The sequence below is a fragment of the Equus quagga genome, chromosome 8 (assembly GCF_021613505.1).
Source record: "Equus quagga isolate Etosha38 chromosome 8, UCLA_HA_Equagga_1.0, whole genome shotgun sequence".
In the NCBI taxonomy this organism is placed as follows: domain Eukaryota; kingdom Metazoa; phylum Chordata; class Mammalia; order Perissodactyla; family Equidae; genus Equus; species Equus quagga.
The window spans coordinates 120,892,598-120,908,685 of record NC_060274.1 but is presented as its reverse complement, the minus strand read 5'-3'; the positions used below and the strand labels follow the sequence as shown (position 1 = coordinate 120,908,685).

Sequence of the window (16,088 nt, the reverse complement as noted above, 5' to 3'; positions counted from 1 at the left end):
AGGTTGGTGATGATTTTCCCAAAAACCAACAGATCAGTACAAACTCAGCTATGATAATATATGTAAGAAAAAATTTCAAACACAGATGAAGTAAAATGTAATGTTATTGACTCATGTAAATACAATCATTGGCTTTAACATGAGAAATTCACCTTTCCCCCAGCTTCCTTATAGATTTCTCTATTACAGACAGAGGGGTTAGAATCTACATGCTTTTCAATTCTAAATCTTTGGACCAGCTATTTTTCTTCTCCATTTGAAACTTTCCAGCAATAAGAACAATAGTCTTCTTGTAACTAATACCTACAGGATTGAATGGGTCCTACTTTTGGTGCTGACTCAAATCACAGTGCTCTCAAGGAGTTTGTCAGCAGGATAGGAGGCCATCAACCTTAAAAAGTAGTCCTTTATTTTATGAAAACTATACTGTCCCCTTAAGACAGAAATCCATGTCGCTCTCAAAAACTATTGCCCTTTAGTTCTGAAGTAAGAGGTATGATAATCTCATGATGCTGGATTAGTTTCACATTAAAAAAGAATCACTTTGAGCAAAATAGAGAAGAAATACTATTTTGTAAATATTGTATCTTAAATAATTTATTCAAATTCTTTGAAAAAAATGGTTTAATTTTACTGAAAGAAAACTAAAAGTCCTCAAAAAAAATTGCCACCGCCTGTAGTTCTCTACCACCCCAGCCCTGGGTTTCCATCACTATAGTCCAGGACAGAGTATTATTTATAGTTAAAAGACATGCCAGTCAGCTTACTGAAGTTCAAAATGCATTCAGCAGCCCACTGCTAAAGCCCATTTCAAAAGCTTTTATCTGTTACCAAGGCCAACCATCCAAACCATTGGAATTTAATTCATTCCAAGCCTAGGATAGAGGCCAGCCCCATGATCAGCCACCAGAAGCCACATCCCGGCTCACTCCCTGCTTCACAATTCTGATCTGATTTCAAAGGTTCAGTTCCCCTCACAACTCTCTTCCCACGCAAGCCCTTGTTCCTGTGACTTTTTTAAAGTCTCAAGATTACCCCGTCACCTGAGTGAATCACACAAGACTGTCCAAAGATAGAGTCCGTAAGTCTATAGCAATTCAGAAAAGGAAGCCATTGGTGGCATTAAGAAATGTCAAAACCAATGCAAATTCCCCAGTATCATGTGTTTGAAATATACGCAATTTGCAGCAAAACATTATAAATAGATAGTGCTAGATAATTGTGTCTGATTAATTTCCTTTTCAGAATTCTCTCAGTACTAGGATCAAATATGAACTCTTAGTACTTGATAATGATCACTTTAGCTCTTCACTGTCTTGTATTCCTCTAACTGGTTTGTGTATGCTACATGGTAGATTTCTTGAATGTTTAGATCCTACATTTATACCCCCATTAGACTTAGCAGAGGGATATATACCTAGACTCCTATGTCTAGATAGTCAATAAATTCTTGTTACAATGTAAAAGAAGCATGAGAACAGTTACCTCTCTTTAATAACAACTATAGCAAATGCGAAGGGTGAGTGTTATATCAGAGAACCAGCAAAAGTCACCCAAGTGTCTGAATTTATAAGAGAATGTCAATTGTTGATCCAGTTTCGAGCAGCCATATTTTCTTCTACAAGCAAAGAAATAATGAATTTCTGCATTAATAAAGTAATCTCGCTAATTATAATAAAATAATGCATTCATATGTTCAACGAATATTTATCAAGGGTCTGCCATTTGCCACCAGGGAACAAAACAGACATAAAGCCCTGTCCTCATAGAGTTTACACTAGAGCAAGGGAAACAAACAATAAAAAATATGAGCAAGTAAAATAGATAATGATAATGCTGAGGAGAAAAAGCAGGGCAGGGAATAGTAGTATGGAGGATGGCAATTTAGAGTGGCCGTGACAATGCCTGCAAGAAGAGAGGCAGCGAGCTGTGCCTGTATCTGGGAACAGCGTTCTGAGCAGAGAGATGCCCACATGCGAAGGCTCCAAGGAGGAATGTGCCCGGTGTAGTCAAGGAAAATCGAGGAAGCCAAAGTGGCCAGAGCAGTATGAGAGGAGGGTAGAATAGCAGAAGATGACTTCACAGATTTGGGGTGGAGGACAAATCTTAAAGGGCATTTTAGTTCGTTATGAAAACTTAGTCTTTTACTCTAGGTTGGAAAGCAAATGGAGAATTATGAAAGAGATGTGACATGATATAACTTACATTTTTAAAAGATTTGCTAACTGTTGTGTTGGAAATAGACCAATGGCAAGCGGGTATAGAAGCTGCAAAACCAGTAAAGAGGCCGTTGCAATAATCCAAGCAAGAGAGAATATGGCTTCCACCAGAGTAGTAGCAATGGAGGTGGTGATAGGTGGTAGAATTACAACTTCATTTTGAAAATGGATTTAACAACTCTAACCCTAATTTTTCAAACCCTTGTGTCACGGGTTGACCTTCAATAGATTGCAGTGAAGGAGCTCTTTGCTACATGTGAAACCCCAACCCGGAAGCAAGTTATCTAAAAATGGCTTAGTACCAGTTAAATGACTTAGTATCAGAGTTACTGAGTGATTGGACATGGAATGCAAAATGTTTTGTCCAGAGCAACTGGATGAATAGAGTTGTCACATAGTGAAACATAAAAACAGTGAGAGAAGCATGTTAGAGTGGGAAAATATCAGGAGCTCGGTTTTGGATATGATAAGTTTGAAATGCCTGTCGGACATCCATGTGGACGTTTCAAGAAGGGACATACAATGTAGATCAGAAAGTTACAGTCTAAGATCAGACTACTTCGATCAAGCTCTCTAGAAACAGAGTTTGGTAAGAATGGCTCTAGATTCATTAAAAATGCTGTAGGTTTGGGGCTGAGATAGATATACTTCTTATGTTATTGAATTTTTATATATTGAGCAGCTTATTAAAAATTAGTATTAAGTTTTTTCACTCACCTTTTAGCATTTTAGGAGATGATTATATGAATTTTCCTGTAGATTTACTAATTTGACAGGATATATTGACAGATTTTTTAATTTTAAGTCATCCTTAAATTCCTAGATTAAACTCTACTTGGTAATGATATAACATTTAATGCGCTGCTGGACTTTGCTTTCTAATTTTTTTATGATTTTTATGCATATGTGAGATTGACTTGTGTTTTATGCAATTTTTGTTAGCTCAGTTTTCATGACTATTCCATTGGTACTTGCAAAGAGGTTGTGTTTTTGGATGTGTACAGAGTTTAATATCTATCAGTGAAAGCTAACTTATTTGGTTACACTTATTTTTTCTCTGAATGAAAAATATAAAGTCTACTTTCCGGGATTCTGTCTATATTTTCTTGTATTTTCTATAATTTCTACTTTATAAATATGGCTGCTATCCTATTGTCATACAGATATTCCTACCAATTCTATCTTAAGTTTACATTTTACTTCTTAACACTAAAAATGTATCTTTTTATCTCATTTGATCATTTTAGGTATGAATTCCTTTTGTTTACATTTACCTGACATACTATTTTTCATTCTTTTATATTCAAATATTCATTTTTTTATGGATCTTAGAAATATCGTAGAATTGTGTTTTGCTTTTTGAGGCAATCTGAAGACCATTCCATTTTAGGTGTAAAGCCTATTTTTATTTAATTGTACATTCAATATGTTTCGTCTTAGTTCTGGCTCATTATTTTATGTTTTGTGTTTTGTTTTTAAAGGATTTTTTAAAGGATTTTTATTGTATTTATATTTGTTGTATGTTTCTTCATTTTTTTGTGGTTCTATTAATTATAAGGGAAGTTTTTTTTTGTTCTAGTGCTCACCTTTATAATTATAATTTTATATAATTCTCTTAGTCCTCTGTTTCTTTTTACCTCATCTATGGGTTACCACTATGAGCAATAATGGAAAAATCATTGACTAGGTTACAAAAGCCTGTGACTTCTTCTTGTTGGCTCCCTGTCTTTTTCTGACTCCCTGTTGCCCTCTGATGTTGCCCATCTCTCTCTGATGAAGTCAGATGCTCTGAGGAGAGGGCCATGTGGCAAGGAACTGAAGGAGGCCTCTAGCCAATAGCTCACAAGGAACTGATGCCTCAGTCCACCAACCCATGAGGAACTGAATCTTGCCAACGCCAACACGAGTGAACTGGGAAGTGGATCCTTCCCAGTTGAGCTTGGAGATGACTGCAGCCTCTGAGAGACCCACAGCCGGAGAATACAGTTGAGACATGCCTGGATTTGTGGTCCACAGAAGCTGTGAGTTTACATAGTAAAGGTTGTTTTAAGCCGTTAAATGTCAGGGTAAGTTGTTGCACAGCAATAGATAATACATGCACACTAAAGGGACTTTTGCATTCCAAGGTGGGTCTCTTTTATGCAGAAGCGTATTTATGCTGGAATATTATCTCTGCCCCATTGAGCCCTCTAATTTCTCTCCATACTTCTTCTTTTTTACTTTCTTTCTTGACTCTACCTGATCTCATCTGTGATTGGTAGTGATGTCACATAATTTGAAATTTGTGGATTAGCTATCTCTTAGCTTCACTGAAAAAGGAAATTTTCAGAATCTTTTTCAACTTTCTGGTTGCTTTTATATGCTTTCCCAGGAAAATAGGGGGAAACGACTGACTATGCAGCTGTGTTTATAGCAGATTGTTTTAATTTGTTATAGCTGTTGTTTTAATTTGCATTTCCTTGACCAACAGTGATGATAACCTTCTTTCCACATGTTTATTTGGCAATCTGTATGATCTATTTTTATCATTTAACCAGCATTCTATTAGTTTGCTTGTATGTTTCTTATTGGTTTGTAGAAGCTCTTTGTATATTAGAGGTAGTAGCTTTTATCTTTATAAATATTTGTAAGTATTTTCTGGCAATCTGTTACTTGTCCTTTAAAATTAAAAAGAACTTCAATGATCTCTACATTTATAGGATCTTTTCATTAAAAAAAGTTTTAAATTTTTCTCTAGTCAAATTTACCAATTATTTCCATTATGACTTGATATTTCAAATTTTGTTTAAGAAGGCCTAAGAAAACAGGGGTTCTCTGGTTTGTGGGAGCTGACGGGTATGTACATACTCTACAATGACATCCAAAAAGCTGAGGAGAGAACAGTCAACATTTCTGTGAAATTTAAAGGCGATATTTTATGGAATAAAATATAGGAAAAATTCAATTACCAAAGAAGGAGGAGCTTTTAAAAAATTAAATAAAGATCATCTATTTGGAATTTAGAATAAAACGTTGGTTCTAATTTTATTTTTGTTCTTCCAATTGTAGTACCAATATGTTGCAACACCACTAAATGACCACCTTTTCCCCCATTGATTTTAAGTATTTTCCTTATCATGTATAATTTTCCCTGTAACTCTTACCTAGACTGTCTGTTGTTGTATTTATCTATTCCTACATCAATGCCACACTGTTTCAAATACTACAGCTCTAAAGTTTCCCAGTTCTATCACTCACTTGAGACCTTGAGACCTCAGTAAACTTCTCTAAGCCTCAGTTTCTACTTTGCAGTGTTGTTTTAAGAATTAAGTATAGAAAAAATTTAAATAAAGAAATTTTGTAGCCCCATGCCTTACAAAAAATAGGCATTCGTAAATGATTGTGTTTAACATCATCATAGTTCATGAAAAAATTACACTATAGGCAAAAATCAGTGATAATAATGTTACTGAGTATTTTAAAAATACAACAAACCCTACTTCTCTTTTATTTCTCCCTGTGTGTTCAAGCTCCAAGGAAATTTGTTCCCATGGGGAGCTCATTCAGATTCTGGTAGATATTCTCTTCTAGGCTAAGGATGTGAAGTATAGAAGGAACAAAGAGTAGCTTATAGAGGGGGCTTTCGAAAGGAAGACTGGGTCAGGAACAAAGAAGAGGCACTTCACTTAGTTTCCAGTAGGAAGGAGCTAAGCTCCTTGTTCATAGTTGCTTAGCAATATGTATATGGACAGGAAAGAAAGATGGTGAAGGCTTCACAAGTCAGGCAAATTTTACTTTCTCAACTTACCTGTTTATTTTTTCTACATGTGCATAAGTCAAAGAGAAACGGAATGTGTTTGACCTCCAAAAATAAGCTGGGCAGACAGTGAAGAAAATACAGCTCAAACATAAGCAGACAAATGTAGTAGGTAGCCAAGAGAGAAATACACAGACAAACGTATAGGTGCTTACAACTGGGTTCCAGGTGCAAAAGAATCCTTCTTTTCAATGTAGCAAGTGTGTATAAGAGCTTTAGGGGACACAGGGAAGAGTATGAGGCAGCCCAAGCCTTATGAACTTTAAAATATGCTAGGGAGAATAAAATGTGCATGCAGATCATACCGCCACAAGGCAGAATTCATGTCACAACTGAGGAACATTCCATTTATATGTCCTCAGAAGTGAGAGAGATCAAAGCCAGGCATGTCAGGGTTGGAGATGGACCAGGGGCATCCAGAAAAGCTTCCCTGAAGAGGAGACATTTGAATTAACCTTTGAAAGTTAAATAGGAAAAACAATTAAATAAGAGTTTGACAGGTAGATGTGAGGTTAAGAGAACACATTTCAGCGTGTCAGGGAGGAAGCTCCAGATATGTCCAGAACAATGATAAGCCAATTTTACTGCAAAATAGAATTCTACTAGAATGGAAACAGTGAAAGATAAAAGTGTTGCCATACTATGGAGGTCCTTAATTGCCAAATTTAGCGACCCGTGCTTCATTTGATAGGCACTGAGAGGCGATGAGAGTGTGGGTGAAACGATCAGGGTTATACCTTAAGGAGGTTGATCTGGTAATGGTAGTTTTGATGGAGGAGGGGAGGTGTAATGGAGCAAGTGGTGAAGAATAAATTTAGCAATCCAGGTGAGCGAGAAGGACAGTCTGATCTAAAATAGGATCCACAGGAACAGGAAGAAGGGGACAGATCATAGAGATATTCCAGAGGTAGCAATTGAAGACAAGCTGCCGATTAGACAGAAGGGCTCAGTGGAGAGCAGGGAGTGAAAATTAACTCAGAGATAGGAAACTTGATTTCCTGGATATGAATAATAGAAAAAATAGATTCAGCTGAGCAGTGGAGGAGGCTGGTGGAGGGAAAGGAAGAGGAAGAGGAGGAAAAGAAAAACAGCTATTTTGAACTTGCCAAGTTTGAAGTGCTCCTGTACTATCAGGTGGAAATGCCCAGCAAGCAGAAGAAAATGTAGGTTTAGAGTTTGGAGGTAGGTCAAGGCTTTAGTGATGATTTGCATGAAGGTCATAGCTGAAGCTATGTGAGTAGATGTAAACACGAAGGACAAAGGAGTAGATTAATCTCTTTTTTGAATTGAAGTATAGTTGACACACAGTATTATGCTAGTTTCAGGTGTACAACAGTGATTCAACATTTATGTACATTACAAAATGATCACCACGATAAGTCTAGTAACCGTCTGTCACTGTATAAAGTTATTACAATATTATCGAGTATATTCCCTTTGTTGTACCTTATATCCCTGACTTATTTATTTTATAACTGGAAGTTTGTACCTCTTAATTTATCCCCTTTACCTGTTTCACCCAGTGCTCTACCCACCAGGAGCAGATTAATCTCAAAGAAAGAAGAGGGCTGGCTAAGGGAAGAACCAGGGGCCAGAGGTTGAGCAGAGGCTGAGCAGAGGCTGACCTAAAAGGAGTGGCAGAGCAGGGGAGGAAACCTAGTGCAGCACCATTGGAGGCAAGATAAAAAGGACTTTGAAGACATGTGATGGACAAGTAAGAGTGATGTTTATTTGCCTTTTTAAAAAATCTTCCACCAAGATCAGGTATTACTTTTGCAAAAATATTTTTAATCAGTCTTGTTTTGTTTTGTTTTTGCTGAAGAGTATTTGCCCTCAGCTAATATCTAATCGCCAATCTTCCTCTTTTTACGTGTGAGCTGCTGTGACAGCATGGGTACTGATAGATGAGTGGTGTAGGTCCATGTCCAGGAACCCAACCTGGGCCGCCGAAGTGAAGCGTGCTAATTTTAATGTTATTTTTAAAGACACAATTTGTTAGCAAAAGAGGTAAATACTAAAGAGACATAGGAGAATGAGGGCTGAAGATAATATCAATTTTAGGGATTAGGAACTCATGTGTGTCCCTTAGAAACACATTTCAACAGAATGGAGGAGCAGAAGAGGATTGTAAGGGGCCACAGAGGGACTCTCGGCAAGTGACTAATTAGCATGATGGTCACTTGAAGAGGTAAGACAGTTGAGGTGATTTGTTTAAGGAAAGAAGTTAAGTGCATTTGTTGAAGAAGGTAAGGACAATAAAGAGGGAAAGCCTGAAGATCTGTGTAGAGGTGAGAATCCTTGACTAAACAAGGGATAGAAAAGAGGCAGGGGAGTGTGGGGTTAAGAGAGCACAAATGTTAGCCAAAAGCTAAAAGCCAAAAGCAGGGACTTGTCTTCTAATGCAGAGAGGAGAGGGTGAAAAATAGGAAATGAGGCTGAGAGATGGTAAAGCAAGCCGAAGGATGTTTAGGGATCTCGGTGTGAATGGTTCAAGAGGTAACCGAGCCTGAGGAAGGTTTGAGAAGACCTGTGAAAGGCACAGAAGCAGTCTACATTCTTCACCAAACCAAGCCAAGAGTCTTTTTCTTCTTCAAGCCTAAGTGTCAGATAGATATAGATGAACCTCTCCATGTCAACAGCTTCACTAGGTCCCAATAGCAACATAAAAGAAGTCACATCTGGTTTCATGGACCTTAACATTTACAAAACAGATTAACAGACTGGGCTATGGAGAGAACATCAACAATATATAAATCATAAACTCCTAGAATTTAGAAGAATCTCAAAAAGCTATCTGTGAATATACAAACCCCAGATAACACACTCTGCCACACACACACATGAACTAAGCCATGCTTTGTGAAGAGAATTCAGATGCCAAGATCTCTTGCATGGAAGGAAAGAGAGCTTCACTGCAGGGAAACTTCATGACTGGGAAACAGTGAAGTGATGAAATGGGAAAGGTGGTTTACAGCACGGAGCCAGAAGAAAAGGGAGGTCCCAAAATTCTCCTACAGTCTGATTCAACAGATAAAAATTGAATGATGTGTCATGATCCTTGCATCCAGTTTCCAGAAGGAAAATTGTAAACACCAAGAGACTGATCACAGGGAAAGTCAAAGTTTCCTGATTCTTTGGCCACATCAAGTCCCGCCGGGAGCATAACTGTATCAGTTATATGCTTGCTGAGTATAAATCAGTGATGCTATCCCATATTTTAGCGCCTTCAATCTCATCTTGAAATCCTATTTCATTGAAGTTATTCTCTCCATCATTAAATGTGACAAAGAGGGGAAGATCATTAAATATGGCATAGAGATTTAAAGAAGCAATGTCCCATTGTTCCCATGCCTTCTGCATTAGAGTCTCTGAGGTTTTCCATCAATTGCAACTCAAGATGCCCCATGCCTTGAGGAGCAGCTCCTCTCCGGCACCACTCTCAGCCTGGTGTTGCTCAAGAGTAGACTGATGGGGTGGACTACTGTGCACCGATAAATCACTGTCTGCCACACCCAGTACCTAAATTCCTAAGATGGAAAAATTACTGCAGCACTGAGCACCAGTGACAGAAAATAGGAATTGAAGAAGATAGCAAAGGAGATGAGAGCCAGGAAAGTCCTGATGTGTGCCTGGGCACTAGGATGGCAAAAGCCCGAGACAGACAGAAAGGGCTTATTGGTGTGTCTTCTGAGAGACATGATGAGCTAAAATCCTACCAGTGAGGGAGACAACAGCAGGAACTGCCTAAGTAACGAATTTTAAACAAAAGAAGTAGAATTTCTCATGTGATCTCCTTATAGGATTCTTGATGATATTCCAATATTGCAGACCTCTCCTTAAAAAGTTCTGATATAGGCTCTGGTTGCCTGTGAAAAATAGGATGGTGCTCAAGCTAGAGAACCCCATGGAGCTGAGCAGCATCAAGGGAACCAACCCAGACACCTCTGTTTTAGCCAGAGGAAGACAGGGTGAGTGAAGGTTGAAATTTTCCTGCAATAGAGGACACTGAGCCAGGTAGAGAACCAAAAGGTGGTAGTGTTCAAGAAGTCCCACTATAAGGCTAGAAACTATAGTACAGGGTTGTATGGAAGGGCCAGTGGACACACAATTCTAGCGTAAATGTTCTTACTCATCACCACCCACTGCACATAGAAGCAAGAGACTCCCAGGCTGACCAATAACATCACAAGGTGACAATGTTCTCCATAGTAACCACTCCATGCCCAGTGCCACAGTGATGAAGCCATTGCCCATCTCTGCCACCAGGCACAAAAGGAATAAAATGATAGCCAAGGTGATGGCTCTCCTATCAATCACCAACATCCTGAAACCATGTCATGTCCATTCATCCTCCTGTGGACAAGATGAGTCCCAAGACTTCAAGGGCTATTCCGGTAGATTTTCTCTGGAAGGTCTTGTATGCTGTTTGTCCCTCCAGCTGTCCCAAGTGTAGAGGATAGAGTAGAGGACTCAGGCTATCTGAGGATGGGGAAGAGGTTTCTTCTTCTCAGAATAGATGCAAATACTGTCGAGTTTCAATTTCGAAAGTCCACCTTCCTGCCCGAGAATTTGCCTGCCCTTTCTCTGCCTATGCTCTGCCCATGTCAATATCCATGTGGATAATATATCAGGCCCTTACATTAGCATCCCTTACACAGGAAGTTATACTTCTCTAAGCTGACACGCTAGGCATGACCACATACTTGGTAGCTCAGCAAGGAAATCCACAGGGTGCACTCCCTACAGACAGTCAGGGCTCACATCCATTGGTTGGTTTTTACATTCTGGGCATTGTTCTAAGTGTTCTCCATTGTCTTTAGTTCCCACAATGGCCAACCAAAGTATGTGCTTTTTAGAATACCCCCTTCACAGACAAAAATAAAACCAAGCAAAATCTCTGCTGAGAAACGTTAGTTCAAATCCTATAACTTGTGGAAACTATCACCATCAAATAAAATGTAGGAGGCCATTATGTATAATTATGCAGGTGAATTTTTTACAATATTTTATAATTAATGACTTTTAAATTGGCATTTCACAGAGGAACCCCCAAGCAGGATAGCTTTAGAATGGATGGGATATGGCAGAAAGAATCCTGGACTAGGAGTCAAGACAGGCCTTAGTCCAAGTTCAACCTCTCACTTTGAGTTAGTGGGTATGTCAGTTAGCCCCTTGTGCCTCAGTTTCTCCATCTGTAAGATGTGAAAAGTATCATCTGTTCTAATTTACAGGATTAGACTAGAATCTAAGACTACTACCTCAGTTTTTAGAGTGAAAGAAGACACTAAAATAATTTTATAGACGAAAGAAATGAAGCCTCAAATTATAGATTAAGACTCAGACCTAAAGTCAACAGTGGAGGAAAGACCAAAACCCAAACTGATTTCAGGACCAGAGATCTTTGCCATAGTTAGCAACACATCTTTTACTCTTTTCTTCTTCATCTGTAGCTGAAGGCAGAAGACCAGGTTTTGAGTCTTGTCACAATCACTATCTATGGATCTTTAGGCCAGTCATTTAACCTGTCTGAACCCCTCTTTCTTCATCTATAAAATATTTGGATCACAAATAAATGTGATCATATATATATGAAAGTAATTTGGAAACTATAAATATGCACATGCATAAGAAATAATTATGATGATTATGATGACTGTTATTTTAATGACCACCTTCCATTCTGCCCATCCTGTGGAGTGGCAAACAGTCCAGGGAGAATTCAAGAGAATGCCAGGGATGCAGCAGAGGTCCAGGGCACCAAATATTGGACCATCTACTTTAACCAGAGAAAGGTGGAGTAAGCAAAGGCCACATTTTCCATAGAAATTATGTTCCAAGAGTCAAAAAAAAAAAAAAAAACCCAGCAATCAGGTGAGTGCTTACTTGCCCAGATGAATGTAAGCAGGTTAATGTGTCATAGGGAAATAGGCAAGCAGAAATTTTTCTGGGTCATATATGGCAATATTGAAGGCTCATGATCAAGTAACATGAAAGTGAGGGAAGATTTTATATTATACTGACCTCCTGGCCAGCACCATAGCCTACCAGTTCCATGCATAGAACCCCACAAAGAGAGAATAGAATGCAGAACACTCAGCATCTCTTTCCAGTCCCCAGTCCACCTGGAATAAAGGTTCAGGCAGAACTGTTCTCCCAACACAGGGGTCCAGCTGTAGTGAATACTACATTCGTGAGGAGAAGAAAGGAGGTGAACTAAGATAATGCTTTCACTCTGCCTTTCTGGGAAGATGCAGATTTCCAGGGACTAGAGTTCCCAGCTGCTTTCTTCCCTGCCCTTGCTCCTCTGGCTGACATTTTCCTGTTTCCTACTGGAACCTGGAGCAATAGGGCAAACTTTGGGCTCATAGCTCTGGAGTTTGGCCAGTCACAAACCTCCTAACATGGAAAACTCATGTCTTTTCCCACCTACCTTCTGCATCTTTGATGACTCATACAGTGGGGAAGATGTGCTTTTAACACTCAATTCACTGAACAACCACTTATTAAGCATCTCCTATATGTCATAACGACCCTGTGAACGGTACTGGGCCTACAACAATGAACTATTTGCCTTCAAAGTGCTTTCACACACTAATCATAAATTACAAACACTCACTGGGAATGTTCTATGTGCAGATTAAGTTAATCCAAAAGGGTGAATAATCATAGTACTTAAATATGCAATATGTTTTATGGTGACTCTTTGATTGTTTGTGCTTTTCATTTGTTGCATTTTTGTTTCCCATATTCAGGTTTATCTTCTTAGATGGAAGCCAAGTCTGGGAATTTAAAGTTTTCACAGCTAGTCTTTATATGTGTTATCAAGAGGGTGGTAGAGGTAGGAATCCTGAGTAGGTTCTCTATATGGGAAACACTCAATTCAGTATCTCTCTCAGAGGTATAAAAATGCAGGAATCTCAGGCTGTGGTTTTAAATGTTATATGTCATCCTATTCCCAGTCCAAGGATTCTCAGAAGAGTTCAGTAGCAGCAGCAGCATCCCCTCCATTGTGGGACAGCAAATATGCTGTCTTGCATGTTAGAAGAAAAGAGACATGAAATCAGTAAAGGAGGTGGAACTGTGATTATGTTTAGGGAATGATTAGATAAGTTTGGCTACAGCAGAAGATTCACAAATGGAAATGGTGGCATGTCAAGCTGAAAAGGTAGGATGGGGAGAGATCACAGAAAGTCTTGAAAGGCGGGATCCGATACTGGGTTGTATCTTTGGTCAAGATGGAGCCACCCAACATTTCTGGGCTCTTTTATGAGCTAAAGTCTAGGAAAGGGAGGTTGAGAAAATCAACCAATTGAAAAATTTTGAGATAAGCCCATTAGATCTGGCATAACTCAAACAGCTATGGAAATATTGCAGAACATGAGAGTCCCGCCACCACCCTCCCCACTCAAGACATTCAGTAAAGTTCTGGAACTCTGTACAAGGGAAAGGCAAGTCTTCCAGATGACACCCCTGATGCTCCTGCCTTTGCTGAATCTACCCAACTTTCTTGGGACTTAAGCCTCAAGACTCACTCTCCACAATTTCTTATTGCCCTCCCTTTAAGAAGTCATCAGCTCACTCATGTGACAGCAAAATAAAGAAAAGAAAAGAACAAAGAAAAACTCTTCTTGATAGTACCACAGTTTCCTCTATCTAGTCTCACCTTCTCTCTACTCTCTGAGAAATCCCTTATGCTCCTCTTCAGCAATTTGGGGATCTCCTCCTTTAAAGCTTTAATCATCTTCTTCCAAGGAAACACTCTTGACCTTCTTCATTTCTCTCTGCTCCTCTCTCTCTCTCTCCTCTTGCTATAGCTCAGCCTCCAGCCAACACTGTAATGCAATTTTGGGGGGACTCACCTCCCCAAGATTGTTGGATAACTTACCATAAATGTAGTCATTTATTTGAAAATTTTGTAACCTCATTCTGTCCTGTTATTTATTAGTGCAATTTTGACTAGCTCAAACATATGAATCTCTATACCATGTCTGGTGCTATTCCCAATCTCTTTTACTCTTTTTGTCTCCGTACTTTTTTATGGTGAATTCCAAGAGGTAAAAAAAATTATGAACATGCATTCCACCATATGTATATTTATTTATTTTAATTATGTGCATATACTACTTTACTACATTATGTATATTATAAACACACATCAAAAAATAGGAATTAAAAGAATGAGATAAAAATAAATGGAAATTTAAGTTGCAACATTTTTCTTCCCAGATCCAAAGAATTACTTCACACACACTCTGGTACACAAACACCTCAGTTTGGAGAATATCATTCTAGGCACTGGCATCCAGGGTCCATTGCTGGCTGAGAAAACAGGAAGAGTAGCATTATCAAAATTAAGAACTGTAGATAATTTCCTTTGTTTTCCTTCTTTATCTTCTGTTGGCCAAACCCAGAAGCATTTAAACATCAGACAATTCCTTTTAATTAAACATGGAGTAAACACACGAAATCATGGACAGGACATATAGTGGCAAAAATTCAAATCCACCCTCAGCCTTCCATGGGATCAAACTGAAAAAGCTCCCCAGGTGGAATCAGTCTTAAGCAAGGTGGAAAGATTGGAATGGCAAAGATTGGCGATGAAAGGAAAGAAGGAAACTGCAGGTGGGCAAAACACCATGGGCTGGAGGGAGGAACATGAGGGGAAATGGAAAAACCTTTACCAGGCTGAAGTAGAGACACTGAGCTGAGAGCAAGGATGAGGAGGCTGGTTGATGTCACAAAGAGGATGGTGTGGGGCAATCTATGCTACCATTAAAAAAAAACACTTCGGATTCACTACAGAGAAAACTGACAACCATTACACGTCTCTGTAAAGGGAGTACAGACAACAATGATGCTTGGAGAATATTACTAAGGTTGCTCATGTACAGAGGGAGAGAGCCCTGTGAGGAAATGAGGCCACCATATGAAACTGAAGTGGTTTTGAACTCGACTACATACTAGGAGCAGTGGTGGGGATGGTAGGAGCACAGAGGGATGGAAAAATAATTGATGGGGAAGGGAAGGAGTGGGAAAGAAGGAAAGAAATAAAAAGAAAGAAGGACAGCACCCAAACCTGGTGTATTCTTGCCACTCATAGGCTGGTCCATTGATACTGGTTATTGATACTGATAAGTTGAAATGAATCACCTTTTGTCCAGGGCTTTCCAAAGCTTTGTCTTCAGGGTATTTCTCAGCTTAGGGCTGCTTAGCACCAGGATGCTGGAGTGCAGACAGATGCCTGCATAGGTCACCACTTCCCAGGCCCAGTGCCACTGACGCCGCAGGGCTGTGATTTTCATAAACGCAATAATCAGGGACAGGAAATACGATGCGTAGAACACAAGAAAGAAGGTAAGTGACTTCAAGGCCATGATGTGAGCCTGGGTGCTGGGATCACGTGAGCCGGGTCTGTGGGCCCTCATCTGTCCCAAGTGCTGGTGCAGTGAGAATATGAGCAAAAGAGTGGATACCAGGAACAGCAGGAAGGGAATCAACAATACAAGCACTAAATTAGACAGAGAAAAGTACCTATGGAAGGTCTGTGCTCTATCAGCCAGAGTGTGGTTTCCATGGGAACTCTGCGAGGCAATCATCTGTATAAGAATTACATTGCTAGCTGCTGCTGGAATGACTGTCACAACAGAGATGATCAGGGAGCCCAGCAGCAGCCTGGGCACTGACCGAGAAATCCTCCACTTCAGCCAGAAGAAGATGGGATGAGAGAAGGATGAGATCTTCACACAGTAGAAGACAGCAAGCCAGGCAGTAAGCCAGTAAGTGAGAATGTTGATAAAGTTCCAGAGGATGTTGAAATAGTAAACTTTGGAACAAAAGTTAAAGGAGTCAATGAGGTTGTTTAGGAGGGCCATCCCATGCAGGCAGAACCTAGAGGCAGCTAGACAGGCCACAATCATGTCACATGCAGGCAGTGTGCGGCATCGCACCCACTCCCTGCCCAGCACAGCAACAATGAAGCCATTCTGCAACATCGCAGCCAAGGTCTCCAGGAAAAAGATGACCACGAAGATCAACATGGGTGAGAAGGGCATCTTCTCCAGGGACGTTCTGCT

The 16,088-nt window shown here is 39.6% G+C and overlaps 2 protein-coding genes across 2 annotated transcripts; both read right to left on the bottom strand.

Annotated features, from left to right (window-relative positions):
• Positions 1-9,407: 9,407 nt before the first annotated feature.
• On the bottom strand, positions 9,408-10,364 carry TAS2R60 (taste 2 receptor member 60). Its single transcript, XM_046668972.1, is given in 5 exon segments — positions 9,408-9,719; positions 9,721-9,938; positions 9,941-10,197; positions 10,199-10,334; positions 10,337-10,364. Coding segments are annotated over 5 exon segments (951 nt in total).
• Positions 10,365-15,161: 4,797 nt separating this feature from the next.
• On the bottom strand, positions 15,162-16,088 carry LOC124243396 (taste receptor type 2 member 143-like). Its single transcript, XM_046668971.1, has one exon. The coding sequence runs from the start codon at positions 16,065-16,067 to the stop codon at positions 15,162-15,164; it is 906 nt and encodes a 301-aa protein (XP_046524927.1). The 5' UTR covers positions 16,068-16,088.